The 27,936-nt window shown below is 65.0% G+C and overlaps 1 protein-coding gene across 2 annotated transcripts in view; it reads right to left on the reverse strand.

Moving 5' to 3' along the window:
- Nucleotides 1-27,891, reverse strand: part of KCNQ1 (potassium voltage-gated channel subfamily Q member 1) — a 317,819-nt gene extending 289,928 nt beyond the window's left edge. For both annotated transcript variants that reach the window (XM_042905409.1, XM_042905410.1), the window contains exon 1: nucleotides 27,483-27,891. In XM_042905409.1, coding sequence (XP_042761343.1) covers nucleotides 27,483-27,862 — 380 coding nt within the window. In that variant the 5' untranslated portion in view covers nucleotides 27,863-27,891. The remainder of the gene's footprint in view (nucleotides 1-27,482) is intronic.
- Nucleotides 27,892-27,936: the final 45 nt, after the last annotated feature.

The raw sequence follows: 27,936 nt of genomic DNA on the forward strand, positions 1-27,936 counted from the left end.
CAAATTCAGTTAAGTCGCAGGATATAAAACTAACACACAAAACCCAGCTATGTCTCTACACACGAATAATGACGTACCAGAACAAGAAATCAAGAAGATAATCCCAGGACACCCGGGTGGCTTAGTCTCTTAAGCATCTGACTCTTGGTTTCGGCTCAGGTCACGACCTCACGACTGGTGAGTTCGAGCCCCACGTCGGGCTCTGTGCTGACAGTGTGGAGCCTGCTTGGGGTTCTCTCTCTCCCTCTCTCTCTGCCCCCTTCCTTGCTCATTCTCTCTCTCTTTCTCAAAATAAACAAATATTTTTTTAAAAGTAAAAGAATAGAGGGGCACCTGGGTGGCACAGTCGGTTAAACATCCGACTTATGCTCAGGTCATGATCTCACGGTTCATGGGTTCGAGCCCCGCATCGCACTCTGTGCTGCCAGCTCAGAGCCTGGAGCCTGCTTCGGATTCTGTGTCTCCCTCTCCCCCACTCGTGCTCTGTCTCTCTCGCTCTCAAAAATAAACATCAGAAAGAAAAGAATAAAATACTTAGGAATACTTTTAAGCAAGGAGGTAAGAGAGCCGTGCACTGAGAAGTAGAAGACGTTGATGAAAGAAATTAAAAGAAATAAGTAGAAAGACATCCCACACTCATGGGTTGGAGGAATTAATTTCGTTAAAACGGCCATGCTCCCCGAAGCGATCTACAGAGTCAACGCAATCCCTGCCAAAATCCCAATGTCATTTTTCACAGAAACAGAAAAAACGATCCTCAACGGTGCGTGGAACCACCACAGACCCCAAAGCTGGAGACATCACGCTTCCTGACTTCAGACTCTGAGACAAAACTTCAGGTCAGCAGAGCAGTTTGGTGCTGCCGTAAAAACAGACACAGAGATGGACAGAACAGAGAGCGCAGAAATCAATCCACACCTATGGTTAATTAACTTATCACAAAAGAGTCAAGAACACACAAGAGGGAAAGAACGGTCTCTTCAACAGACGGTGCTGGGGACACAGGACAGCCATGTGCAGAATAATGACACTGGACCCCTATCTCACACCACACACAAAAATCAACTCAGGATGGATTAAAGATGTGAGTGTGCAACGTGAAGCCATAAAACCCCTAGAACAAAACACAGCGAGTGAGCTCCTTGACATCGGTCTTGGAGATGATTTTTTTGGATCTGAGACCAAAGGCAAAGGCAATAAAAGCCAAAATAAACGAACAGGACCGCATCAAACTAAAAAGCTTCCGCGTGGCCGAGGAAACCAGCAACGAGATGAACGGGCAACCTTGGGAATGGGAGAAAACATCTGCAAACCACACATCCAATAAGGGGTGAACATCTAAACCAGACAAGGAACCCACACGACTCAACAGCAAAAAACTCAAGAACCTGATTTCAAAATGAGCCAAGGACCCACACAGACATTTTTCCAAAGAAGACAGCAGATGGCCAACAGGGGGCACTCAACATCACTGACCATCGGGAAATACACATCCAAACCACGAGGAGACGTCGCCTCTCGCCTGTCACAAGGGCCATCATCAGAAGACGAGAGAGGCCAAGTGTCGATAAGACTGCGGGGAAACCAACCCTCGTGCTCTGATGGTGGGAAGGGGACGGGGCGCGGCCGCTGCGGAAGGCAGTATGACGATCCCTCGAAAAAATTACAAACTGAGTCACCATTGATCCAGCCACCCCACTTCGGGGTACGTCCCCAAAAGAATTAAAAGTAGGGTCTCAAAGAGGTGATTGTGCGTTCGTGATCCCAGCAGCAGGATTCGTAACAGTCAAAAACGGAAGCCACCTGCATCCACCGACAGACAAACGGATGGACGTGGCCCGTCCACACACAGGACTGTCACTCAGCCCTGACAAGGAGGGACGCCGTGACACCTGCCACAACGTGGATGGACCAGACAAGGGACAAGGCAAGAGAAGCCTGGAGCGTGCCCGGGGGCGGGAGGGGGGGGCGCACAGGGACACCCTGTGCTCCACTGAGACGGGGCGTGCTGGAAGGCTCAGAAGCTGACCCGAAGGGGCTCCCGGTGCCCAGCGCTGGACGAGTCGAGCCACGACGTCAGTAGTGATCGTATTGGACGATCACCCATAAATCAAATCAATGTCCACGAGGCCACACGGATATAAACAAACCTCCAAACAAATGAGCGGAGGAGAAGAGACACTCGCCCTAGGGACAAATTGCAGTCGCTAAGCAGGAGGGGAGAGCAGGGATAGGAAATCCCCGTCAGACAGATGCCACGGAAGGAGCCACGCTCACCAGAGCTGCTGACAGACGCCGGACTCGGAGGGCAGAGTTTGGGGAGGAAAGAGCTACCTGCCACGTCTCCAAGCATCTTCCTCAAAATATTCATTAACGACAGGAGGGAAGAAAAGGAGTTTTCGGCACAGAAGCCTGAAGGACACACGTCTACCCCAGCGATCAAGGTCAAAGTCTCCAGGAATAAGACGTAGCCGTGTCACATACCCTTGGCACGAGGCGCCGCTCCGGGCCCAACGGTGTTCCCGGCTGCTCTCGCCAAAAGGCACAGCCTCGATCCAATCACCACACGCATCAGACAAACCAGATGGAGGGACCGACCCCAGAACAGCTGACTGGTGCTTATCAAAAACGCGCAGGTCACAAAACCAGGGGACGCCAGGGGAGCCGCCAGGGGCCGCGGGAGACCCCTGAATGCAGCGTGGGGATCTCGGAGCAGAAAAAGGACATCAGCGGGAAAACCCCATGGGATTCGAACACGGCCTGTAGCCTTGTTGGTAGGAACACACCAGCGTCGGTGTCCTGCTTTTCGTCCACGTGTCTGGCTCAGGAGGGTGTTCCCACTAGGGGAGGCTGAGGCAGGAGCCTATGGGGCGCTCTGGACCGTTGGGGAGCTTTTCTGAAAAATCTGCGCTTATCTCCAAACAAAAGGCCGAAACCACAAAGTACAAAAGTTGAGAGGACAGATCTCAGCCCCCGTCACTCAGGCCCCGTGGTGTCCCCAGTGCTCCCAGAGTCACAGCCCGGGCCCACCCTCGTGACCCGGCCCCCCTCCGGCCCCCAAGCCTTGCTGCTCCTCACGTGCGCCAAGCACACTGTACCACAGGGCCTTTGCACACGCTGTCTCCTCTGGCCGCACCCTCCTCCTTCACCAGTGGGCACGGCCCGCTTCCTCGGGTCTCTGCTCAACCACCACCCAGTCTGAGGGGCTGCCCCGGACCACCCCCAGGAAAGGGCACCAGAGCCACCGTGCTCTCTGCCCCGTTCCCCGCTTCACGCCTTCTCAAGCTCTTGCCACCTCATGCCCTTGTTGTTTGCCCGAGTCCCTGTCTACTCTCTGGGGCGTCATGTCCTGGAGGACAGCGATCCCGTCTCACTAACTCAGTCCTCCCGGAACCTGGAAGTCAGCCCCGTGCATCACAGGTGCACCGCGGGCGGCTGACTCAACCACTAACATACGAGCGGCGCTCCCCCCGCTACAAACAACAACACGCTATTTTTGCCTCCTCAAAAGGGCAAAGTGCTTTTACGATAATACCCGGCTTTAGAGAGGGTAGAAAAAAACCCCAGGGCCGTCCAGCCTCAGGGAGGGAGGTTAAATTAGGAAAAGCTTCCCGGAAGGCCGTTTGGAGGAAGGTGTCAGAGCCATAAAAACGTGGGAACCCTTTGATCCCGCCGGGGAATCTCCTGCGAGGAAATAATCCAGGTTCCGGGCAAAAATGAACGTACAAGGATGTGCATCACAATCTTAGAAGAGTAAAGTGGGAAATCAGCCGGCCGTCAACGGGGGGACAGGAGGCAGGATCCGTTACGTTGGGTCCCCCAGCAGAACCGCTAGGCAGCCTTGAAACGTCACGTGTGAAAGAAGAACGTGGGAGACACTTGCCCCGAGTCAAGTGAAGCAAGATCAGCAACGAGTGGTTTCGCATCGTCCCCATTTTATCAGATATTTACGGAAACACACACGTGCAGATACGCGTGGTGACAGGTGCCGAGGGCCTCCTCTGAGCTGCCGCGAATCGGAGCGTGTTCCAAAGAGGCTGCCTCGCCTCCAGCAGCCACGTAGGGCAAGGGCCTGCCTCGTCCCCATTTCGTGGAGGAAGAAACTGAGGCACAAACAGCAAACGGCCCGCGGCCACACAGCTCAGGGGGCGAGCTGGCCGGGGCCCTTCCGCTCACCACGGACGCACCACGGGCACACACTCTTTCGCGCACCCCAAGAGCGCACGTGGGCACACACACACACACGCACGCACGCACACCCACCGAGCTGGGGAAGGACTGGGAGGGAGTCCACAGCAGGCGTCGCCGGGTGAGGGTTCAATAAGCAATTGTAATGACTTCGTTCAAATTTCTGAATGGTCTACGTTCAACGCGTCTGAGTTTTGTGATCAGAAAAGGCGATATTCTAAAAAAACGCATCCTTATGTTTTTGAGGAGATAACCAGAAGCTTTCCAGCCGCCGCTGAAATGATCACGTGCTTTCGACGAGCGCCAGTGACTCAACGTGTCCTATCAGCACATTTCGGAAGAGTAAGCCGCCCACGCCCGTGGTCAGGAGAGAAACCCAGGGTGGTTGTGGTAATTTCTGGTAACTCTTTACTTATACGGTTTAATCGCAAACTTACAGGATAGAACCGCATGAGAAACCCCCAAATACCCTTGGCCCAGATTCACCAGCGCTCACGCCGCCCCTTTTCCTGCCCTGCGCCCTCCCTCTCCCCCGCCTCCTCCTTCCCTCCGTCAGGTTTTCCGGAAGCATCTGGGGGTAGGTCTGCTTTCTGCCAAATACTTCCTTGCCCGTATCTCAGGAACAAGGACATTCCGGTCGGTAACCACAGGACCGGCGTGAGAATCGGGGAACAGGCCACACACACGCCACCGCTCAGCCCTGTGGGCCAGCGCCCCGCGGCCGGGCCCCATCCTGTCGTAACTCACACTCCTGTAATCTGAACGCTTCTGTAGCTTCTCCCTACGGTTTCTTGACCTTGACATTTGCAAAGAGTTCAGGCCAGCTACTGCGCAGAGCGCCCTTCACCCCGGTCCACCCGATGTGTCCTCACGATCAGGTTCAGGTTCTGGGTCTTTGGCGAGAACTGGGCTGGCTGAGGACGTCCACTTGGGGGCTCCTGTGGTCGGTCTGGCCCCTCCTGAGGATGTTAACTGTGATCAGTCGGGCACGGTGGCACCAGCACGTTTCATCCCGCAAGGACGAATCTTCTGCTCGTCACCACCGAGGGAGATGCTTTGAGGCCGGGTACCGAGCCCTCCCGTTGCTCTGGCTTTGCCCACCAGGGTGGGGTCCCCACCGATGACCGACCACAGGGAGCCAACCTTCCCGGCCTTCTCGCCTGAGGTTCTCGCATCGCCCGCACGTTGTGTGATGGCCTCTCCTTCCGCACTTCGGGATTTAGCGTGCTGTTGTTTTAAGCCAAATTCTCCACCTCCGCCTGTGCCCAGGGCCGGTCTGTAGTCGCCTCTTTGGGGGTCCTCGCCAGGCCTGGAGGTCAGCACTGGGCTCCCAGTGGAAGCGGGTGGCCGCTTGGTGGCCACGGTGTCGTCCTGGACGGGAAGGGCCTGGAGGCGTAGGTCGCCCGGCCACAGGCTCCCCAGGAGAGAAACGCCTTCTCTCGCGTGCTCCCCACCCCGCACTCGGAAACGTTCAAGCACACAGAACGGAGGCTGTGCCGTGACCGGGCTCGCAGCCCCCGGGGCCACCTCGTGGAGGGTCCCGATCGCGTGTCACCCTGCACGCATCATACCTCCCAGGGCCCCTCGGTGGCCTTTCCGGCTTGTTCCGTATTTACTGAGACACCTCCTACTGGCTGGGCTCTGACTTAATGTCTTTTCCCAAATAAGCGACCGTCTCGCGAAGTTTCTCCGATCCGTTGGAACGCAAGTTTACAAGTCAGAACCTATCCTGGCTTTGGCATAAAATCCGCTTTTGTGGCTGTCCCGGGAACGTTGTGAAGGGCAGATCTCTTGCTCACAGGGCACAACCCGTGCGTCCTGTGATTGAACCATATACCAGCAATGGAAACGACCCTCTTCGCCCCAACTCTCTGTGCCAGATGCAGGCTGTGCCTCTGTTCTCTCCTGGTGCAGTTACTTGAAAACCTTCAGCCGTTCTTTTATTTCCACGACGCCACTCCTGGCTCCGTGATGTTTTTATAGGCAGCATATATTTGAGTTTGTTCTCAATCCATTCTAAAATGCAGGCCTTTAGGAAGCGGCTCTCAGCACGGTTTACATGCACAGAGATGTCTGGCCCTTTGGGGCAGGGGAGAAAAGCCAGTCTGGGGTGGGGGTGGGGGGTGGGGGCCACAGAGCTGGGGAAGGGGGTGCAGGTTCAGTTGTGCTCTGTCTGGGGCAGAGGTGATGCTGCGGGAGAACCAGCAGAGAGCGCGAGCTGAGTCAGGAAGGACGGGCACCCTGTGCCCTGTGAGGACCTCTAGGGGCACCCAGCCCCGCTGGGAGGGGAGGGGAGGAAGGACGTGGGGCTGCCAGTGAGGGATTCTGAAGTTCAGGGCTCCTGCCCCCCAGCTGTGGGAGGCCGGAGGTGGGGGGGCTGCTCTCCCCCCCTGGGGGAGGGGAGGCGGAGGGGGCGGGGTCTCCTGCTGTCTTCCAGGAGGCTGGCTCCTCCCCAGGTCTAGGTCTGGAACACATTCTCTCCTGGACTCGGCCTTCGGGGGCTGCACCTCATCACAGGTGGACACTGGGGGCCTGACATCCACGGACACCACAAACAGGGAGGCCCAAGAGCAGTTTCACCGATGGAAGTGTAGGCTCTCCAGGCAGGGTGGGGACGGGTCCCGGGAGAGCCTGGGCGACCAGCACGATGGGGTCCAGGTGGGCGAGGAGGGGACGGCAGAAGGGACTCCAGCCGGGGCCTGAGCGTGGGAGTCCGAAGGCCGGCAGCGGGGGCTGGGGGGAGCCAGGCCACCCGAAACCAAGACCCACTGGGGGCGGCCCCCCCAAAGTGGAAGCTGTGGGCGGGGCACTGCTGTGGGCGGGGCCCGACGGGCAGCTTGGCCCAGCAGCCACGTGACCCGGCAAGCCCGCCCCCCGGGTGTAGACCCCAAAGAAAGAGAAACACGCACGTTCAGCGCGGCTGTACTCACGGCAGCCCAAGCGCCCGCGGACGGAAGGACACATCCACAAAACCTCTCCCGTCCTCACAACGGAACACCACGCAGCTTGAACAGCCCTGACGTGCAGACACCTGTCACGGCCGGCTGAAGCTGGAAACACGATGGTAAGTGGAGGCAGCCGGGGCCACGCCCTGCACGGTTCCACTCACGCCAAGTGCCCGGAACAGGCCAGTCCAGAGGGACAGACAGCGCGCGGGGGCCGCCCGGGGCCCCGGGGAGAAGGCTCGCTGTTGCCGGGTTAGGGGTTTCCTGTGCGGGCGACGGAGACGCTGGGGAATTCGGAACACCGAGCTGTATGCCAGGATGGCCCATTTTGGGTGACCACAATAAACACGTTCTGAAGCACACACATACATGGAGGCCGCCTCTGAGGTCCAAACCCGGGTTCCCATCTGGCTCTGCCCCTCGCCAGCCAGCCGGGGCGCCCGGGCCTGGCTGTCCGCGTCTGTGACAAGGCTCGTGTGGGGCCGTGGGGAGGCTCCGGGTGGGGAGCCCACATAAGTGCCCGGCACTCGTCTGGGGTCCACGTGCGGCCAGGCTGACCACCACCGCCGTGATGGAGAACGATCCACCGGGGCCATGATGGCCCTCCCGCCAGCACCTCCTTCCTCATAGCGAACCTGAGCCCCAGCAGCGGCAGGGAGCCGCCAGCACGGGCTGGGACGAGCCCCTCCGTCCCAGGAGCGTGTCTCCGGCCGCCCCGCCCCCCTCACACCTGAGGCCGGCGCCTTTTGTCAGGGCAGGGGCAGAGCCGCCAGCAGGCACATCCGTCGCGTCATGGAAGGTCCAGAGACCTCAGCCTGGCTGCCCGGCCTCCCCGAGGGCACCCCCGCCAGGCAAACAGACGCCCCGACCTCTGGCGGTGCTCTGGGACCTGGCCCCGGGAGCCTCCTTTGCTCAGCCGCAGGGTGACGGGGGCTCCCGATCAGGGGGTGCCGGTGCCTACCACGCCCAAGCCAAGAGCACTAGGTGCAGCCACTGCCCTGTGACCCTGGCCGCCCACCCCACCCCCTGTGCCTCCTGGCAGGTTTGGGGCAGGAGGACGTCCAGTCCAGGAGACACGAAGGTGCTGCTCTCCCCAGGCTTCCCGGGGGCAGGTCACCCTGCCCTGCCAGAGGGCTGTCGGGTGACGCCCGCCAGGCGAGGGGCATCTTGGCAAGCTGGTCCCTTGGCCCTCCCTGGCATCAGGGCCTCAGGAATCTGAAGGCTCTCGATGGGTTCAGAGCGACACCAGGCCACGCACGCCGGCTCGTCCCAACCAACCATCCGTCCCACGCCAGGCACCTTGCCACCACTAGGGACACAAGTCCAGACCCGATGGGAAACGGCCCTGCCTCTTGGGGCCCCCGGCACAGACCCTTCCCCAGCCCTGTCCCCGGGGCCCTTGCCAGGACACCTCGCCACCCCCACCCAGGCTCCCTCCCTGATGAGGCCCCCAGCCCTCTCTGAGTCCCGGACGCCACGGGCTCCCAACTTCCGTCCCCGTTTGCTGGTTACTGTACAAATACTGGAGAAAAATGAAAGAATTGCCCCGGCCTGCCCCCAACATGTTGCCTGCTCTCCTTGGCCCACACCAGCCACTCCCTCAGCCACACACGGAACATTCCAGAGTCAAACCCACAGGTGGGAGCCTCCCCTGGGGCAAACGGGGGGCTTGAGACGCCTGGGACTCTGTGCCCACTCCGCCTGGAAGGTGCTCCCCACCAGGGGCCAAGACTGGGGGGAGGGGCAGGAAGCTCTTCCCCCAAAGTCATCCCCGCCCCAGCCCACACCCACCCCCTCATCAAGAGGCCCTCTCTTCATGGCCATCTGGATACCCTGGGGTGTTGGGGGGGGGGTGCTGTGGGGTCAGAGGAGCCCAGGGTCGAGTCCTGGCCCAGAGCTGGGAGTCCTGTCACCCCACAGCGGCCCCGGGAATGTCAGGTGTCCTCCCAATGCCCTTGAGGACGGTGTGGAAAGGGTACACAGAGCACTATCACATGTGCTCCTCGAACAAGCGGGGGACGTGGCAGGAGAGGCCCGGTCTCCTGGGTACCCCAGACAGGGAAGGGGCCCGGCGAGCGACCTGGCCAAGCACACGCGGCAGGCAGGAACCTGAGCTGGCCACCCCCACCCACACATTCACATCACAGGGACCCACAGCACGACAGCCTCCCCTCCATCAGGGGCAGAGGCCAGCACCCCAAGCCCCAGGCCAGAGCCCTCAACGTTCCCTCTCTGCGTGCAGGCGGCTAACCCCGGGATGCACAGGCTGCCCTGTGTGATAAGGGACACACACACACACACACACACACACACACAGCCACGGTGTTGCCATGGTCAAAACCCAGGGCCAGGACCATCAGGGCCACCGGGCCCTCCAAGTCCTGGGGGCTCATGGTGTATAGAGCGACACGGAGATTTCTGCTGGGTCTGCTGACCCTCCAGTGACCCACAGGTGCGCGGAGGGAGTCAAGGCTTGTTCGTACCAGGGGCTCCAGGACCCTGTCCCCGGTGCTGCGGTCGCTGTGAGGGCCGTGCCCCTGAGGGCAGGGGTGGACAGACATTCCGGGACTCACGTTCACAAGAAGCCTCAGGCCACAGCTCACACCTGACACGGAAACGGAGTCCACATGGGCCCCGGCCTAAAGGTCTGGAAGAAAGCGCACATGTGGGCCTCAGGCTGCTCGGGGGTTTCTCAGACTTCACCCAGAGTTCAAACTTGTCGCCCCCGCCAGACGGCTCCGGGCACGAGACGGGCCCACCAAGTGCAGTCTTTGCCCGGCACGGCGGTGACGGAGGACTCGCGTCCAGAACACAACCCAAGCTCGCCATCGGGAGACAGACCACCCACGTGCTCCCGACAGAGGAGAGACACGGGAGAGACGCGGACGGCAAATGACACCCGGAAAGACGCCCAGCGTGTCAGTCACAGGGACGCGCCAACCCAACTGCGGCAGGGAGCCCCTGCGCACCTGCCAGACGGGCCCAACCCCGGGACGACACTTCACCCCCGCGTGCCTGCCAGGTGGTCCAACTCCAGGACCACGACACCTCACCCCTCCACACCTGTTAGATGGGCCCAACGCCTCACCCCCGCACACCCATCCGGCCGCTCTGAAGAAAGCCTTGCTGGAGGGGGGGGGTCCGTGCACAAGAAAGGTTATTACCAGGCCGAGTGCAAGGGACCATTTGCCCGTATCACTCTGTCCCCCACGGTTCTGAGGCCGGCTTCCCCTGCCCCCTACACCTCGATGTGATCTCAATGGCTCCGCAGACCCCGTGTCCAAGAGCCACTTCCTGAGGCCGTATCTGCCTTCCCGTGGCTCCTCAGCTGACCCTCGTGGCCACACCACATCCTCTGCGAGAGCACCCTGGCCCTGCTGACCCAGGCCGAGGGGTGGGAGCAGGCAGAGCAGACACGGGGCCAGCCCTGACCTCTCCAGGGTACCCACCTCCTGCCGGGCACTGGGGCGCCACGGGGGTACCCACAGCTCAGCCCCGCCCCCGGGAGCCATGGGGGGACGAACCCACCGGCCCTGCAGGGGCCTCCCCACCCCCACCCCCCAGGATACCCATTCCGCAGGCCCGCTGACCAACCCTGCCTGCCTCTCAGCCGCAACTTGGCCCCTCAGCCCCCTGAGGAGGCCCCCCTCCTGCCTCTGTCTGAAGCGTCCCACTCAAGCCCAGCGTCCCATGAGAGCCCACCTCGGGCTCCTGTACCCCTGAGCACCCTGCATATGCACAGGGCCCCAACTAGGTCTTGCTCAGTACCGTGACCGGGCCCTGGCCCCGGGGTTGGGGGCGGGGCAGGTCCCCGGGCAGGCGGGCAGTGAACAGTGCGGGAACAGGGTGATCCCACCCCCTGTGACCTGTCCAGAACACGTGGGCGGGGCCCCTCGGCCCCCTGAGCCTTGCAGACCACGGAGCCTAATCTCAGCAGGCCCCCCGGTCTCCGCCTGGCAGATTGGGCGCAGAGGGTGCCGGCGGGCCGTGGGGCCCGGGGCAGGATGCCTGGGGTATCGGCACGGGTCTTCGGGGGCCCCCTGCCTGCTGGGCGCTCCCGGACACAGGCCCGTCCCCCAGCATGGACAGATGAGTTGGGCCCCACGTGGCACGAAACCATAGACACAGAACACCAGCAAGGAAGGGGGCTGGGGCCCGGGGGGGGGCGGGGCTGGGAGGACCGGGGCCCGGGGGGGGGCGGGGCTGGGAGGACCAAGGCCCGGGGGGGCAGGGCTGGGAGGACCAAGGCCCGGGGGGGCAGGGCTGGGAGGACCAAGGCCCAGGCGGGCAGGTCCTGGGCCAGGCACATACCCAAGTCCCACCCCAGGGCTGGGACCCCCTGGAGGCTTCAGAATGGGCCGACGACCGGGGGCATCAACTCAGTAAGACCGGGGGGTCTGACCTGGATGTCGCTGGGTCCTGAGCTAGGCACGGTGCAGGGGCCACTCAGCCTTTGGTCAGCGGTCCCCACGGGCCGAGAGCTCCCAAACGGCCGCATCTCGCCCCTTCCCTCTTCTCCCGGGAGCACCAGGGGCCTCTCCTGGGGTGGCGGCACCCACAGAAGGCAGTAGCCCCACCAGCCTCGGAGAGCCAGAGGAACAGGCCGCCGGCTCAGCTGACTGCCCTGGGCCCATCCTCCCAGCTGACCACGGCCTTCCCCCTGACGGTAGCCGCTGTGCCCAGCAGGGCCACCCACAGGGGCAGCCTGGGTCAGGCTGGGGCTTCTCCCCGCCAGGTGCTCTCGCGGCCTGAGGGTGCTCACCTCTTCCACCACCCCCCCCCCCCCCCCCCCACTTACTGCCCAAGCCCAGGTTCTCAACCCCACGCTCTGCCCGCCGGGGACATTGGGTAACGTTTGGAGAAGGTTCTATTGCCACAGCTCGGAGGAAGACACTAACGGCGAGTGGTGGGCACCGAGGCCACAGGGGGGCTGACACCACAGCCCACAGCAGCCCCCCAACCCCAGGACTGTCCGGAGCAAACGTCAACAGTGCGGAGGTGGGGGAGCCCTGCCCCCTAAACCGAAAACGATCGCGATCGCTGTCTCCGGATAAGACAGCTGAGGCCTCGAGGTCACGCAAGCCCCGGGCCAGAGGGCTGCCGGGGCTGGGGCGCAGGGCCCCCCCGGCCCCCCCACCCCGAGGGTAGGAAGCCTCTCTCCCCACGCCCACCTGGCAGGAGCCCCTAGGCAACGCTGACCGGCATTCCTGCGGCCCAGCCGCAGGGGACATCTGACAGTAGTAAGGTCCCCAAAGGACTTTCTGGCTCCTGGGGACCCCATCTCCCCGGGCAAGGCCAGCACCCCCGAGGCCAGGCAGGCGTCCGTGACACCATCGTCACTCCCACTCCAGGACAAGCGGAGCCGAGCAGGGAGGCCCCAACCACCACACGGGCAACACTGGCCAGACCTTCAGCCCTCTGCAGACAGCAGCCCCAGGACCGGGAAGGAAGACCCCAGCCCTCCGTTTCCTCCGTGACTCTCACCTGGTGAGCCCTCCTCCTGCAAGCGGGAAGGGCACCAGGGAACCACGGGGTACGGAGGGGGTGCTGGGGCGGGAGGGAGGGTGTTCCCCACCAGCGGGCGGCAGGAGGCCCCTTCTCCAACCTGGCCTGGGCTCCCCAGGCCGCCGTGTGGGGCAGCACGGCCACAGCGCTTCTCCATCTCCTTAACAAGGAAGGTCACTGTCCAGGCTTGCAGGTGATTTGGCCAGAGCAGACACCTCTGGAAAAGTCAAATGCGTTCCTGATGGCCTGGGGCACCTCTAGACGGCTGGTGTCGGTGCCCTCCCCGCCTCCCCACCGGGAGACAAGCCGAGGCAGTCACCGGCTCCCCCAAGGACGAGTCAGGTTACAAGGCAGGCATGTGCCACCAGGAACCATCCGGATCCAGACCTGCTCAGCAGCGCTCAGCCCCTGCCATGGCATGCCAGGCCGACAGTGACCTTCCCAGCTTCCGGGAGGCACAGCTGGTGAGGAGCTAGGCTGTTTCGTCCTTCCAGGGACCACCCAGCCTCCAGACCCGATGGCACGCTGTCCCGACCCACACGATAAGCATCAGGGGTGCATGTTGGTCTCTGCCCCCACAGCCACCCCCTCCCAAAGCCTCTCCCCAGTTCAGACGCCACCGGCTGGGAAGTTCCCCAGAGGAGCACAGCACTGGGAGGCAGATCGCTGAGCCGGCAGGTCCCCTGCATCTCTGTCCCCACCGCCCTGCCCCGCCCCCTGGCAGGCTGGGCCAGTCTCCCCAAGAAGAGGCTGGGCACCTGCCAAGAGTGTCCCTGGCTCAGTGTGAGCTACCCTGGGGACATCCAGGTGGGAGGGAGAGGTCTCCCCCGGCCTGGGGAGGGACTCCAGTCGGGCCCCAACACCCAGCATGCCCCCAGCCCACGGCCCCCCGGGGACCGCTTGTCCAGCGCCCGTGCCGTGAGCAGGACCAGAGCGAGGGGCTGGCGTGGGGTAAGACGCTGTGCAGAACAAGTCAGGGGGACGCCGGACAGAGTCACGTGATGGGGTCCGATGCCAGCCTGCCACCCGCCAGCTGTGTGACGCTGAGTAGTGTCTGTGCCCTCTCAGGCCGTGACCCGCTTTGATGGCCAGCAGAGGAGACAGGTGCCCACCCCTACCCAACTGGCCAGGCGGTCTCGGGCCCTGTGGCTGGACACATGGCAACCCCCCCCCCACCATCACAGTGTCCCACCCCCAGCCCTGGGCCTCACAGGTCTGTCCCATAGGGAAGGGCCACAGCGCTGGCCATGAGCCTGCCACCCAGGCCCCCTTTCCCTCCCCCCGCCATGGAGCCGGCTCCCTTCATCTCTGGGCACAACCCCCCCCCCCCAACCCAGACGGGTGTCCAACCTCCATGTCGAGCCCACCTGCGAGGGGTCAGCCAGAATGTCCTTTCACTCAGCAGGAAGCCCACTCCAGACCTGGGCTGAGCAGGGCCCCCAACATGGGCCGTGGGCTTCCGACCCCCTCGAGAGAGGTTGGGGCCCCCTCTGCAGCAGCCTGGCCCGCCCCATCCAACGGCCAACCCCCCAGGCTCCCCAAAGGCAGGACCCAGGCCTGTCTGGGGCCCAATCGGCAGGCGATGCTCCGCGCCCACCAGTGCACGGCCCCAGGTCACCCTCCTGGCCCCGTATCTTGCTCAGCCTGACCCGGGAGAGCCAGAAAACACTCCGGGGGCCTTCTCGCTGCCTATTCTAGCAACCTACTTGGTTTTTTAAACAACCAATGCTCTCAAAGTAGAAAATTCGCTGAGGCAGACCTGGACCGAGGATCCACGCCCAGGGTGGCCACGAGGAACCCCTCACGATCCACCCACGCAGCCCTGCCCGCCATCTGCTGTCAAGAGAGCACCGCCTTCCCGCGTGGGTCAAGCCCAGGCCACGTTCTACTTGTCCCAAGGTGTCCTGCCCCTGCCCTACCCAGACTCGGTCCATCCTGCTGCAGGGACGGGGCCCGTTGTCCCGGGCCCGCCTTTAATAGACCAACTCTAGCGCCCAGCAAGGAGGCCCCGGGACACAGGGCCCCTCGGGTGCCGGCTCCCGTGTTCCCTGTGATGGGTTTGCCGAGCAATTCCTGGGCACGTGGCCGCCCGTGGGGAAGGACGCCTGCAGCCGCTGAGTGGCAGCCAGGCACCCACGGACCCCTCCCAGGCAACGTCCTGGGGTCTCAGGAAGCAGGGAGGCCCCCGCTCTGAGCCTTGGGTCTTTCAAACCCGGTTCAGACCTCGGCTGGCCGCTCCCGGAGCTCCGAGTGCTTGCGCTGTCTGGGCATGGGGTGGGGGAGTGGGGACAAAGACTGCCACCCCACACCCCACTGCCCCAGAAGAGGCTGGAAAGGCCTGTGGATGCTCCGGGCGCCTGGCAGAGGCCTGATAAGAGCGGGGAGGCGGGGCCTACCCCTGGGGACAAGGCCAACCAGCCTGCAGAGCCCCCAGCCTGCCCATCCCCCTTCATGCCAAGGGCAGCCGGAACATTCCAGGGCTGCCCGGGAGGTGCCGTGTCTCCAGGGAGCTGCACGCCAGGACCTTGAGCCCCGATCCAGGGGGAAACACAGGGACTCACCTCCAGGGACCGCAGGGGCTTTTCAGAGCCCCCCATTTCGTCCTCTGCCCGGTGAGGAATGATGGGTCCTCCAGGGACACGGGGAGGTCAACTGGTCACCCAAGGGCACACAGCCGGTCAGGGATGAGCCAAGAGCAGACAATGTCAGGACTCCCCACTGGGGTCACATGCAAACCGGGGCCTCCTGGAATCTGCCCCACTCCCCACATCTCCTAAGGCCCCCTGCCCTCTGCTCTCCCACCCCTGCCCCCAAGGCCCCCTGCCCTCTGCTCTCCTGCCCCCGCCCCCTCCTCAGCAGCTGGAGAGGCTCAGACCAGGTCGGGGCCCTCACTCCAAAGACGCTGCGTGGCTGCTGGACACACTGGGAAGAAACACGACCCCTGGGCAGGCCTCGGTGTCCCCTCCACCTCTGGGTGCCTCTGACCACTGCAGCCGCCGCTCCACAAGCAGGGGCCACCCTCCCACCGGCCCTACTTGCCCCCTTGCCCTCGGGCCACCCTGAGCCATGTGGTTCTCGGGTGGGGTCACCGGGTCCTAAGCCCCGCGACACCCAGGGCACGGATGGTCGCGTGCGTGAGCGCCGGCTCACCGCTGGTAACGGGGGGCCTTCGTGGGACCTGATGGGGCTGTGACAGCGGCCTCCCCGATCAGAGCTGATTCTGCTCTGAGGAAGAGGAAGCAGGAAGTACGTTCTAGAAACTGAGGCCTTTGCAGGGAGCCCCATGGCAGGTGCTCAGCTCAGGATGAGGCCAGTCAGGAGGAGGAGGCAAGTCAGGACTCAGCACCAGAGATCACAGCCCAACGCTGACCCCACCGACCACCCACACTCATGCACAGTGCCAGGTGGCCCCAGGGACAGCTGCCCACCCACATGCCCATTTATCTGGAATCTGGGCCACCAGCTGGCTTCCCGTGGCTCCCACAGCAACGTCCGCAAAAACAGCCACGGGCCCAGGGGTCGTGAAGGGGCCGTGGAGCTCGTGTCCTCCCAGGACCAAGGACGTTCTACCACCTTCCGCGTCCCGGACCGTGGCTAAAGTGGCCCAGGACGGCCGACGGGGCATCAATCTACCCCAACCACAGGGGGCACAAGGCTGGCCAAGGCCACATCCACCTACAGACCCCTCTCGGGACAGCAGACGCCTGCACCTGTCTGTCCATTTGTACATCCGTCTGCCCAGATATCCATTCACCCACCCGTCCGCCCATCTGTCCAGCCGCCCGCCGTCTCTCCGTCTGTCCACCCCTGGATTCACCCTCCCATCCCTCAGGGGCCCCCGCTCCTTGCTGGGCCCCGCACCCGGGCTTACCCCACGGCAGGTGCGCCCTCACATCAGGAGGGTTGTGAGCACTTGTGCCCCAGAGCTGAGAGCTCAGACAGGGGCCGGCCCGCCGCCGTGAGGGACACTGCACAGCACATCAGACTGTCACGTGCTCACACACCAGCCGCATGCCTGTCTCCTGCCCCCCCCCCGCGTTCTAAGCACGGGGGACACCGTGGACAAAAGGACAGCGACTCAGCCCTGGTGCGGACATCTGAGCGTTTCGCCGGCTCGTTTGCGACCGGCCTCGAATCTCCCACGTGCTTCCCAGCCTGTGAACATCTGCGCTGTGAACAGCGGTATGATGCGCGCCCCCTCACACCGCAGGCCACCCACCCACCCACCCCCGAGGTCCCAGGTGCAGAGACGCCCTCCGGGAGGCGCCCTGGGAGACCACTGCGCCCGGCGCTGCAGCCCGGCGCTGAGAGCCTCGGAGATCGCCTTAAACGCGAACCACAGGCTAATTCCGCGTCCAAACAGTCCGCAACCTGTTGAGAAAGTCCCGGGCACTGCAGAAAGATGCTGCGGTCTGTACGGAGGGGACACACGTGTGTGCCATCCAGCACCCGCACAGCCAGGGGGCAGACGGGGCGTCGCGGGGACAGAGTGGGGGGCGGGGGGAGGGCGCCGTGTGCCATCTGGGACCTGTCAACATTGTGATACGTGAGCCAGGCAGGACACGGGTCTGGGGTTCCGGGGCGAGGCCCAAGCTGGACAGCTCGACAGCCACGAGGGCAGGTGGCCTTTTAGAGACACACATGTGGCCGTGGCCTCCCGTGGCCCTCAGGTGAGCCCGGCCAACTCCGCCTGTGTTCACGGCCCCCACCGACGCCTCCAGCTCACCTGCCCAGACCCCAGAGCCCACCCACCCCAGCACGCCGGGTCTCCCACCGCCCTCTCCCCGGCGCACATCTCCAGGAGGCCTGCTCTGACTCCTTGTCACGTGCGTCTCCGTCCCCAGGCCCAGGCCTGCCGCGCGAGCCCCTGACACGGCAGCAGGCACCACGGTGCAGCTATGAGAGGCCACGAGTCCCTGCCACGGAACAGCAAGGAAGCCTGGGTCTCCCGGCAAACAGCTGAGGGGCCGCAGGGAGTTGGGAGCCGTGTGTGGACGCAGACCTCCTACCCCAGGGACCCCTGGCCCAGGGACGTGAGGGAGCCACTCGCGAAAGGGTCCCGACAGCCCCACACCTTCCCGACGGGGCCGGCGCACCAGGAGGCAGCGGCGACAGGACAGCAGGGGGCTGGGAGCGTCCACGGGAACAGGCACGCGTCCCACCGGAGGGGACGGGGTTTACTCAGGGCCCGGGTGAGGTCACACATCGCGGTCCGTCCCTGCACGACCCTCTCCGAAGGGTCCCGTTCCCTCTTATTTCTTGGTCTCTTATTTGTGGACAGAATGGGGCGTCTGGCCTGCAGAGAGGGTCCCCCCGGTGGGATTTTGCAGGGGCGCCCGTGTGTCATTTACTGTGCTCTTGGGGCCCTGGTGCCTCCACTCGACTCGCATGTGGACCTAGAGGCTTCGTCCTACTCGCTCACCCGTCTACACTGGCGAGAAAGCGTCACGGGCGGGCACACGTCTGGATCTGCCGCGACGCGCGGTGCCAGACCCACGGCCTCGAGACCCCGGGCCGCCTGCTCAGGCCGCAGGCAGGACCCCGAAGAGGCAGGACCTCACCGGCTCTTGGGTTTCCCCGAGTCACATTCGTCAGGGTACAAGATGACGAGCCGTCTCCACAGGGACCTGCCGGCTTAGCCCCTGACCGGCAGGTGAGCTCCAGGGTGCGAAGCCCTCCTGGTGCATTTCGGTCCGCGCAGCGTCCCCCCGCACCTGCCACGCCTCCAGCGGGGAGCACACCTTCAAGCTGTCACCAAGGCCTGGTGACGCGGCCCTGGTAGCCTCTGATGGCCGTCCTGCTTCCAGCATGGGCTCCACCACCACCACTCCTGCCCCAGGCCCAGATGGCTGGGATCGTCCAGGGAAGACGGTGCAGAGAGGCCACGCTCTGCGGGCTGGGGGTGCTCACGGCTAAGGGGGCGCTCCTCCCTTCTGGCCCTTTCCAGCAAACAGAAAAGCATTTTCTTCAACAGAATCGTCATGAACACCTGACACTTCCAGGTGCAGGCGGGAGGGTTTTCGCTTCACCAACTTACGTTGGACTTTTCCTCCTGCCAGGAGTCTCGGCTCTCGAGGACGCCGACGTAATTACTCATGTGCTTCACCCGCGGACCCCGTGCGAAGGCCTGGGACTAATCAGGTGAGGGTCATCAAAGTGTGCTGGGACACTGAAAATCGCAGAGACGACGTGGTCTCCAGGCCAGGTCCGCACAACAAAGTACCCACAGAGCTGCGCGGGTTCCGTGGGCCCCTCCTGCTCCCTGGAGGAGACTCTGTAGAAGCTTTGGGTTGTCCCGCTGCCTTCACTTTTCTAACGTAAAGCAAGCACGCGGCCGCCTGTGACTCTCCCTCTACTAGGTGCCCGGTGGCTTGTTAGACTTTTACCCTTGGCAATCACTCCCTGAGAGTGTGCGGGGATCACAGGTCCCTTTCCCACACCTGCACGAGGCCCTGCACGGGGCAGACCCAGCCGGTCCCCACCACGGCCGCCGGAAGTTCCGTCTTTTTTTGCTGTTCTGAGGAGCTCTTCAACAGACAGCCTCGTGCGCGCACATTTTCCTGTTGGGTCGTGTTGGGGGGTTTTGTGGCCAACATTTTTGAGATAGACTCCAGGACGCGGGGCTGCTGGGGCAGGGAGGACACGCACGCACACCCCCCTCCCCACAGAGCCTACCATCCGGCAGGCTGTCCTGCCAGACGAGTGCTCTCTGCCTCACCAGCCGCCAGCGAGGGTGTCTACACAGGCTGGCGGTTCCTGCCTGTCCAATGGGACCTGGCAGTGTCTGTGCCACTCCGACCCCCAGTGGGCTCGTACCTCCTCTCTTAGGACCCCTTGAGCTGTGCTCACCTCTCGCTCACCTTCCGCGGGGTCAGTGGCGTTTTGCTTATTTGCAGGAGTTCCCTCCCTACCAGAGAGATCGAGCCTCTGTGATAAGACGCAACCTCTCTCCAGGTTTTGTCCTGTTCTTATGGTGCTGGTGTCGCAGAAAGGTTTTTTCTCACACCTGCGCCCTTCGTCTTAACGTGCTAGAGCCGCACAGGAGCCCCCGGGCTGTCTTCAGCCCACGCGGAATCCACCTGCCGCGGCGTGACCCGCGGTCCAGCCCGGCCCTCTTCCTCGGGGCCCTCCCCTCCCCCGCACCGCGGGGTTCCCCCACTGGCCTGACGCGCCGACTAGATTTTCGGCCATGCGTTCACACGCGGTTGAGTCCATACGCGGATTTTCCATTCTGTTCCACGGTCCATCCGCCTGTCCACGTGCCGGTACCACGCCGTCTTAATTACCCGAGCTTTACGGTTTATGATCTGTTGAGCCGTCCTAGCCAAGAATGCAGATGTGACTTTTACAAGGGACCCACTGGAGACGTCATGGGGCAGAAAGTCACCACAAGACCTATCCACGTCAAACGTTCGAAGCGCATGGTTCCCCGGGCACCCCCTGAAGCTCTCCTGGGCTCCCCCAGGGGCCCCCTGCTGCACCCCCTGCCACGGGGGACACTTCCGGGAGGCGGGGGCCTGTCCCCCTGGGTCGGGGTTCCTCCTGTTCGCCCTCCCATCCTACAGGTAAAGGCGCAGCCCCCCGCGGGACTGGGTGGGGTGGGGTGGGAGTCCCGGTGTGGCCGGCCGTCTCCGGGGCTGCAGGGAGGGCTCCTGTCCGGCCAGCCTGGCCGTAGTTGCTGTGTTCAGTCTCCCCGTAGACCTCCGTGCGGCACTTGGTGGCCAATCCAGCGGGAAGAGGCAGAGGAGCCACTGTTGGGAGCATCTAAGAGGCGGCCGCCAGGTGCTTTGCGGAGCGGGAGCCTCTACAGCCTGGGGGTGAGGGCCGGCGGGCGTACGGGTGCCCCCGGGCGCGCACCGGGCACAGTGCCGGCAAAGGGGCTTCGCCGTGATCGAGGACGTTCACGTGCCACAAACTTCCAGGCGGACGTGGAATAGGTTTCCAGGGGCTGCGTGAGCCAAGGGGCCAGTCCTCAGTTTCCCCATCTGCAAGTGGCTGAACAGTAAAGGCAGGTCCAGAGTCCCGGGTGGGCAGGGGCGGGCCCTCCGACCCAGGCTGGGTGGACGGGCACGCAGATCAGGGGGCCCGTTCAGAGAGTTCTGCCCCGGGCCGGGCCGGCTCCGCAGATCAGGGCGGGTGGCGGCAGGGAGGGGTCAGACACCGGGGCCTCACCCGCCGTCAGGCGCTGCGTGGCCCTGGGCCGTCGCCCCCAGCCGCTCCGAGCCCACCCCCAGCCAGGGCTGCCGGGCACAGAGAAGTCCCTGAGGAAAGTGCTCCGAAAAGCACCCCCCACGGCCTCCCACACACCTCGGGGCCTGCAGGGCTCTCGGGCACACCGCTTTCCCAAGCTCAGGAATGCCGCTGGATAAAAATACCCGCAGACACATATCATCAGTCCCGGCCTGTCTGTGGGCTCAGAGCTGCTGGGCAACAGGCCTAGCTCCTCGGCCCAGGCCTCTCGGGGCCCCGGCTGCTGAGGCCGGATGCCAGGTGACCCTGTCGTGAGCGCCTGCCCTGCGGGGTGCCAGGAGGGGGAGGACCCGGGCAGCCCCCCCCCCCCCCCATCAGCATCACCCACTCAGATCTTCTAACACCCGAGAGCTGCTGAGCCACCGGGGTCCCAGCTCGGGGGTAGAGGTGGCAGAAAGGCAGTCGGCTCCGCGGGGAGGAGCGGCCTGCGGTTCTGGGAGGCAGAGCTCTAAGGCAGAGGCCTCTGAAGGCCCGTCACCACCCCCCGACCCAGGGTGGGCAGACCTAGGACGCGCTGACGGTCAGCTCACCGGCCAGCGGCACCTCCAGGCTGGGCCTGGCTCCCACGTGCCCGGTGCCACCGCCCCTCTCCGTCCCTGACGAACGAACGGGTCAACACCACACTCCCCACTGCCCCACGGGGCCTCCGCAGGGCTGCCCAGGCTCCGGCCCAGATCGCAAGGGGCGCTGCGGGCTTTCCAGCCAAACGGCCCTGGGCACGCCTGGCTGTGTGGCCTTGGGCACATCACCTGCCCTCTCTGAGCCCCGGGGTTTGTACCCAGCACCATTCATCACCTCCACTCCTATGGTGGGGGTGGAGGGAGGGCAGGGGGGCAGGGAGGGGAGCCAGGCCCCTGTGCCCCAGCACGGTCACCACAGTGGGTGCCCACACGGGCTCAGAGAAGGGCCCGCGTCTCCCGGGCTCCACGGCAAAGGACAACCAGCGCAGAGGGCGGGTCCCCTCACAGGTTGGAAGGTCTCACGTAAAGATGGCTCCTGGGGCTCGGGTCACGTAGTGTCCCTGGTGGTCACCGAGCCCCCACACCTGCTGCCAGCCAGGACCACCCTGCCCTCATGACATCTGGGCTTGCTCACAGCCCCTGGGGAGGCCTCGGGACAGAAAGTGGTGGCCCTCGCTGGTGGAGGAGGTGTGGACGGTCGCCCGAGGTGCCCTGGGGACCCGGGGCCTCCTCCACACTCAGTGGTTTCCCCGCAGAGAGGGAGCCCAGACCCAGCTGACCCTCCAGATCCGTGGGGTCTGAGCTCAAGGGGTGCGGAAATTCTCACTTCTCCTCCAGCCGCAGCGGCCGGGGGCACAGGAGCTTCCAGAAGCTTCTGTGTGGCGTCACCTCAGGGTCCACATGATGCCCCCCCGGGTCCTCGCAGACAGCTGTCCTCGGATACCGTCTCCCGCTTCCCAGCAGCCAGACGTGAGCTCGTCCCGGCCACGTCACCCCTGCCAGAGCACAGGCTCTCGAGCCACACGCCACACCCATGCCAGCCAAAAGCTGGTTCCGAACGTGGGTCTGAGAAGGGCCAGGGGGCTTCCCCGAGCGGCCACCCCGGCAGAGGACCCGCGCGTCCGCGCCTCGCCATCCAGAACGCGCTCCCAGGGCAGCACGGCCTGTCACCAGGGAGCTGGTGAACCGGGACCCTCGGGCCCCACGCCTGCCGGACCACACCTGCCTTTGGCGGCTTCCCCGGGGCACGAGGGCCTGGCCGCCCCCCGTGCGTGCCAGCAAAGAGGCCCAGCACCAGAGCAGTGAACCTGGGAACCGGCTCTTGCAACAGGAGGGAGATTCCGGGCACTCGAGTCCCTGAGAAGCAGCACACCAGGTGCCCGGCTGGACCCCGGATCCCTGGTGGACGCGGCACTCCAGGCCCCCAGCTGCTTAGCTCCACGTGACCGGTTCCTTGCTCTGCAGCTGCTCCCCGTTTCCTGGATGGCACACAGCAGGGACCTGCCGGCTCCTGGGCCCCAGTCACCCTGACCACGGGCAGCGAGGCACGGGAGTTTCCTGTGGCGGCCGCGACAGAGCACCACGGAAAGGGCAGCTTAAACCACAGACAGTCACTGTCCCGTCCCCTGGTCCTGGAGGCCCGAGCCCGAGGTCCAGGCGTGGGCAGGGCCGGGTCCCCCCGAGGCCTCTCTCCTTGTGTGCGAACGGCCGTCCTCTCCCCGTGTCCTCTGTGCGTGTCTGGGTCCCGATCCCGTCTTCTTACAAGGACCCCGGTCACACGGGATCAGGACCCACCCCGGTGACCCCGTGTCACCTTAACCACCTCTTCAGAGGCCCTCTCTCTAAATACAGCCCCATTTGCCGGTCTCGGGGTTCAGGGCGGTGATGTAACCTTTCAACCCAAACGAGAGCACCCGTGTGCCCATGCCAGCACTCCTACCACACACAGCCAGGCCCCGGGACCCCGGTGTCCCCCCCCACCGCCCCAGTCACAGGCAGGTTATCCCACGGGCACCCAGCAGCCCCGAGACGCCTCACGTCCGTCCTCCCCAGGACAGCCCCCCAGCCCTCGCCCAGCCCCTGTGACACCCTGTTGCATGTTAAGGTCCAGTGTGTGGGGGCAGCGAGTGCAAAGGGGTCCCTCCTAGAGCACCCCGGCACCCGCAGAGGGACAGGCAGAGCCCACAGGGAGCCACCGACTCGGGGCCAGGCCCAGGAGAACATTCTCTCTCGTCTGAGCAATGCTCCCGAGTGGTGCCAGCAGCCCATCGAGGCCGCCACAGAGGAGGGGACGCACAGAGAGCGAAGGAACCTGGCAAGACTGCCCAGCCACGGACGTGCTCAGACGTGAGGCCCCATCCCCGCCCCCCGGCCACGCTCCCCGCATCCCGAGCCCCGTGGCCTCTGGACCCCCGGACCTTGGCATGTGCTTGGAGGTCCTTCCGGCCCGGGCTCCAAATTCATCCACCCCTGGACCGTCCCTCTTCTCCTCCCACCTTCCTCGTGGCCTCCAGACAGGCCTCCCCGTCTGCCCCCCATCTCGGGCTCGTGGCCTGGGATCCCCAACTGAGCCGGGCCACGACCAGAGGACCAGGCCCCAGAGAAGGAGACATGGGGAAAGGCACTAAAAGGAATTCCCAGCTTCACCAAGCACTGGGGCAGAGGAACGCGTCGGGGAGGCTCAAAGGGGCGGTGGGAAGAGGCCTGACAGCTGTCCTCGGTACCCCGCCCCCCACACAGCCCAAGAAACCGCCGGGCCGACTTCCAGCACGTCAATGATTAACACACACTCGCCGTGAGGTGTTGCCAAAGCCTCCTTGGGAGCCCAGGAAAGGCAGGGTGGCAGGGGGACGGGGACAGGAGCGCCCCGTGGAGTCTGAGAGCCAGGACCCCCTCCACGCGCCCTGAGGCCCTCCCTCAAACCTCTCGGCCGCACCTGCTCTCAACGTCAGGGCAGCCAGAGTCGATGCTGCCTGTGGGGGGCGCTGCGCACCTGGCCGGCACCCGGGAGCGGGCTGGCCCAGGATCAGGCAGCCACCGTGGTGGGAGGGTAGGAGGCGGGAAGGGACAAGACTCAGCACCCTGCATCACCCTGCAGCTCCCAGAGCTGGAGGGGAGAGGGGAGAGGACGAAGGAGGAGGAAGAGGGAGGAAGAGGGGAGGTGGGGTTCCCGGAGGCTCACCACTCAGGGGAAGGACACGGACCCCTGGGGGTCTACAGAGGGAGGTGGGGGCCCGGCCCAGCACCCAGGGTAGGGTGGCTAGGGAAACCTCTCCCCTGCCCAGCCGGCTCCACTGTGGCCCATCAGCGGGGAGACCGGGAACCCCGCGCCTTCGGCAGACTGGAAGCCGCCACGCGGTGGGGGTGCAAAGGGCCTCGGAAGGCCGGGGGGCCAGAGGGCAGGAAGCCCAAGCAGACAGAGTCCTGCTCCCTGACCCCAGCGGCCCAGGGAAGGCCGGGGGCACACAGGAAAGGCCGCTCTCCTCGGGGCTGGCCGGAGCAGGGGTTCCCCGAAAAGGGAGGGGCGGGGGGACAGGATATCCTGGCTAATTTCCCCAGCGGCCCCCGGAAGAGTGTGCCCAGGCTCGCGGGAACCGCCGGGACAGTGGCTCCCACAGCCGCCCGCCCGGGGCCCCGGCCCTTCGAGGCCAGGAAACCGAGCCCGGCCGCCGTGGCGTCGTCCTGCCCCTGCGCGAGCTAGCCCAGCAAGGCCAGGGCTTTCTCTGCCGCCATCTCGGCCACTCCTTCCAGCCGCACCGGGACCGGAGCGGACGCCGTGCCCCCCTCTCACGGGGCTCTGTCTGGGCTCAGGCCCCCCAGCCCCAGGCCCCTGCTGCAATCCCACCTCGAAGGCCAGGTCCCCTCAAGTCACTGGCCAATTCGGAGAGTGACCAGGGCCTGCTGACCTCCTGGAGACACCGGGGGTGACGGAGGCAAGCTTCCCAGGCCCCAGACAAGCCACACGCCCTGCCCGGCCAGGGTCACCTCCAGCCCTGGCCCACGTGGGGGTGGGGAGCCGCAGCGGGGGTCCACCCTCCCCACCCCCCCCAGGGCCACGGCATGCCTCCTCCAGGGCAGGGCCCAGAGCAGGAAATGACTGACCCAAGGTCACACAGCCACTCCAGGAGCATCCCTTCCTGGCCCGCCCCGTGGGGAAGCCACTCAGCCACCATCCCCAGCAGCCACCCCTGCCCGCCAGCTCCCGGAGAGGCCGGGCAAAGGCGCTGTGCTGAGCACACTTCCGAGGGCTAAACAATCAGAATCAGGAAGAAAACACAAGTGTAAGCAGAGACTTCCTCTGGGGCGCGGCGAGCCCTCTTCCTCCACACGGCACGGCCAGGGAGCCCGGGGGACGTGCGCCCCCAGGCCTGCATCCCCAGGATGCGAATCGGGGGTCTCCCGGAGGCCCCTAGTCCTGGCAGCACTCCAGGGGCACGGAGGCACTGCCACGCCACCGGGAAGATCCCCGGGCGTGCCTCCCTGCCTTTGCTGGGAGCTGGCACGTGGGGCTCCGGGACCGAGAGGCTGCAGGGCAGGGTTTTCTCCGGGGCCTGGCTGTGGGGTCCATCCCACCCCTGGGCGCCTCAGGTCAGGGCCAGGAGACAGGCAGCCCGTGGGAACCGTGGCACCCACAGCCGGTGTCTGACTCGTGGGGTCCCTCGGGGTGGATGCACACGAACGTTCCCTAAGCCCCAAACAAGCCACTGCTGCAACCACGGGCAGGGCCACCCACTGTCTCCCACAGACGGGCCACCGACACGGTTCGGGCACCCTCTGACTCTTTGGGAGGTGGGGGCGGGGTGGGGAAGAGGCTCCCACGCCTCTGGGGACACCGTCCCGGAGACTTGTCAGCCGACAAGACCCTCGGTGGGGTCGGCAGCAGCCCAGGTACCACCTGCACTCACAGAAGAGCCGGAGTGCGAAGCTGAAGCCGCCCCACCCCCACCCTGCCTCATCTTCCCCACAGGATGCTCCAAGCCAGCCGGAGCCTAGTTCCCGCTGCATCCCTGGGGCCCGAGGGTCTCTCGGCGGGAGAATGAAGGGCCCCGACACCCGCCCCCCCCCCCCCCCAGGTCTCTCCCGGCCACAGGCCAGCCAAGGCTGCTGAGACGAGCACCTGTCACTAGAGGGAGGCTAACCCACGTGCCCCCCGGCAGAGCCCCCCCCCCCAACCCCCGTGAAGGCTCACGGGCCCGAGGCTGGCACCATACCAAGCAGCAGCCGGCTGAACAGCCAGGAAGTAGGACCAGGCAACAGCAGGGGAGGGCTCCAGGCAGGCAGCGAGGAGGGTGGCCCCGAGGAGGGAACTTCCTTGTGCCCCCACCCCCGAGAAGGGAGGGCCCTGCCCCACACAGGCACGCCACAGCGTGAATCAGAAGCACCTGGCTCACAGCAGGGCCAGGTGCCGCCTGTAGGGCCCTGCGTTCCCCGGTGCCCGGCCTCCTCTGATTGAGGGCTGGAACCCCGGGGAACATTCCCGCCCCGCCACTCCCCTCCTCCTCCAGGCTGCTTCACCAGCTCGCATCTCTGAAGGGGGTTTGGGCCCTCCCCGCGGTCAGGGGGACCCCTCAGGGACACCCCGCTGCCTGTCACCCTGGGAGGCAGCCCTGCACCCCTGGCCGGGAGACACCACCACCACCACACGTGGACTGCCTTGAACTGGGAGGGCCTGAGACGCTGCTGGACCAGCAGGAGTTGGGCCCCTCCCCTCCTGGGGGCTCCCGCATCTCGGGTCCCGGCGACCCCGAGGAATTCTCTCCTCTGCACCCAAGGGCAAGCGCCCCGGCCCGCGGTCTTTCCCAGAAGGATTAACACCTGGACCGTCCTTCCAGGGAGGCGCGGAGCCAACTGCTGGGCTCGGGCCACCTCCCCCCCACACGCCTGGGCAGAGCCAGCAGGAAGCTTCCCACCCCACAGGGTCAGACCCACACGTCCCTGAAGTCCAAGGGACGGGCTCCTCAGAGTCGCCGTTTTCCCCATGAAGCCCTCCCTTCCCTCCCGGCCGCTCTGGGTCGCACGCAGCTGGCACCGTCCCTGCGGCAGCAGGTGGCAGGAGACAGGGGGACCCGCACGCCCCTCCGCAGCCCGCGGGGAGCCCCGGTGCCCGCCGGCCGAGGCCCGCGGCGCTACTCACACTGCGAAGTGGTACACGAAGCACTTCCAGCCGGTGGGGCGCTCGAGGAAGTTGTAGACGCGGCCCTGGATGTGGGTGCGCGCGAGGAGCGGGCGGCGCGCGCTGTAGATGGAGACGCGCGGGTCGAGGCTCACGGGCGGCCGCGGGGCAAGGTCGGCGGCGGTCGGGGGCGCGGCCGGGGACGCGAGGGGCGCGGGCCCCGGGGCGCCCGGCGGCGCGATGGGTGCGTAGAGCGCGCCGCCCCCCGGGCCGCCCTCCGCCAGCTCTAACGAGAAGGGACACTTCTTGGCCAGGCCCGTGCTGCCCCGCCGGGAGCCGGGCAGGCGGCCGCAGCCCCAGCGCTTCTTGTCGGGCCTGGGCGGGGAGGAGGCCGCGGCCATGGCCAGGCAGCGCCCGCGGGGGGCCGGGCGGGCGGCGGCACCCGGAGCTGCGGCGAGGGCGGCCGCCTGGGCGC

The sequence above is a fragment of the Panthera leo genome, chromosome D1 (assembly GCF_018350215.1).
Source record: "Panthera leo isolate Ple1 chromosome D1, P.leo_Ple1_pat1.1, whole genome shotgun sequence".
Lineage (NCBI taxonomy): Eukaryota > Metazoa > Chordata > Mammalia > Carnivora > Felidae > Panthera > Panthera leo.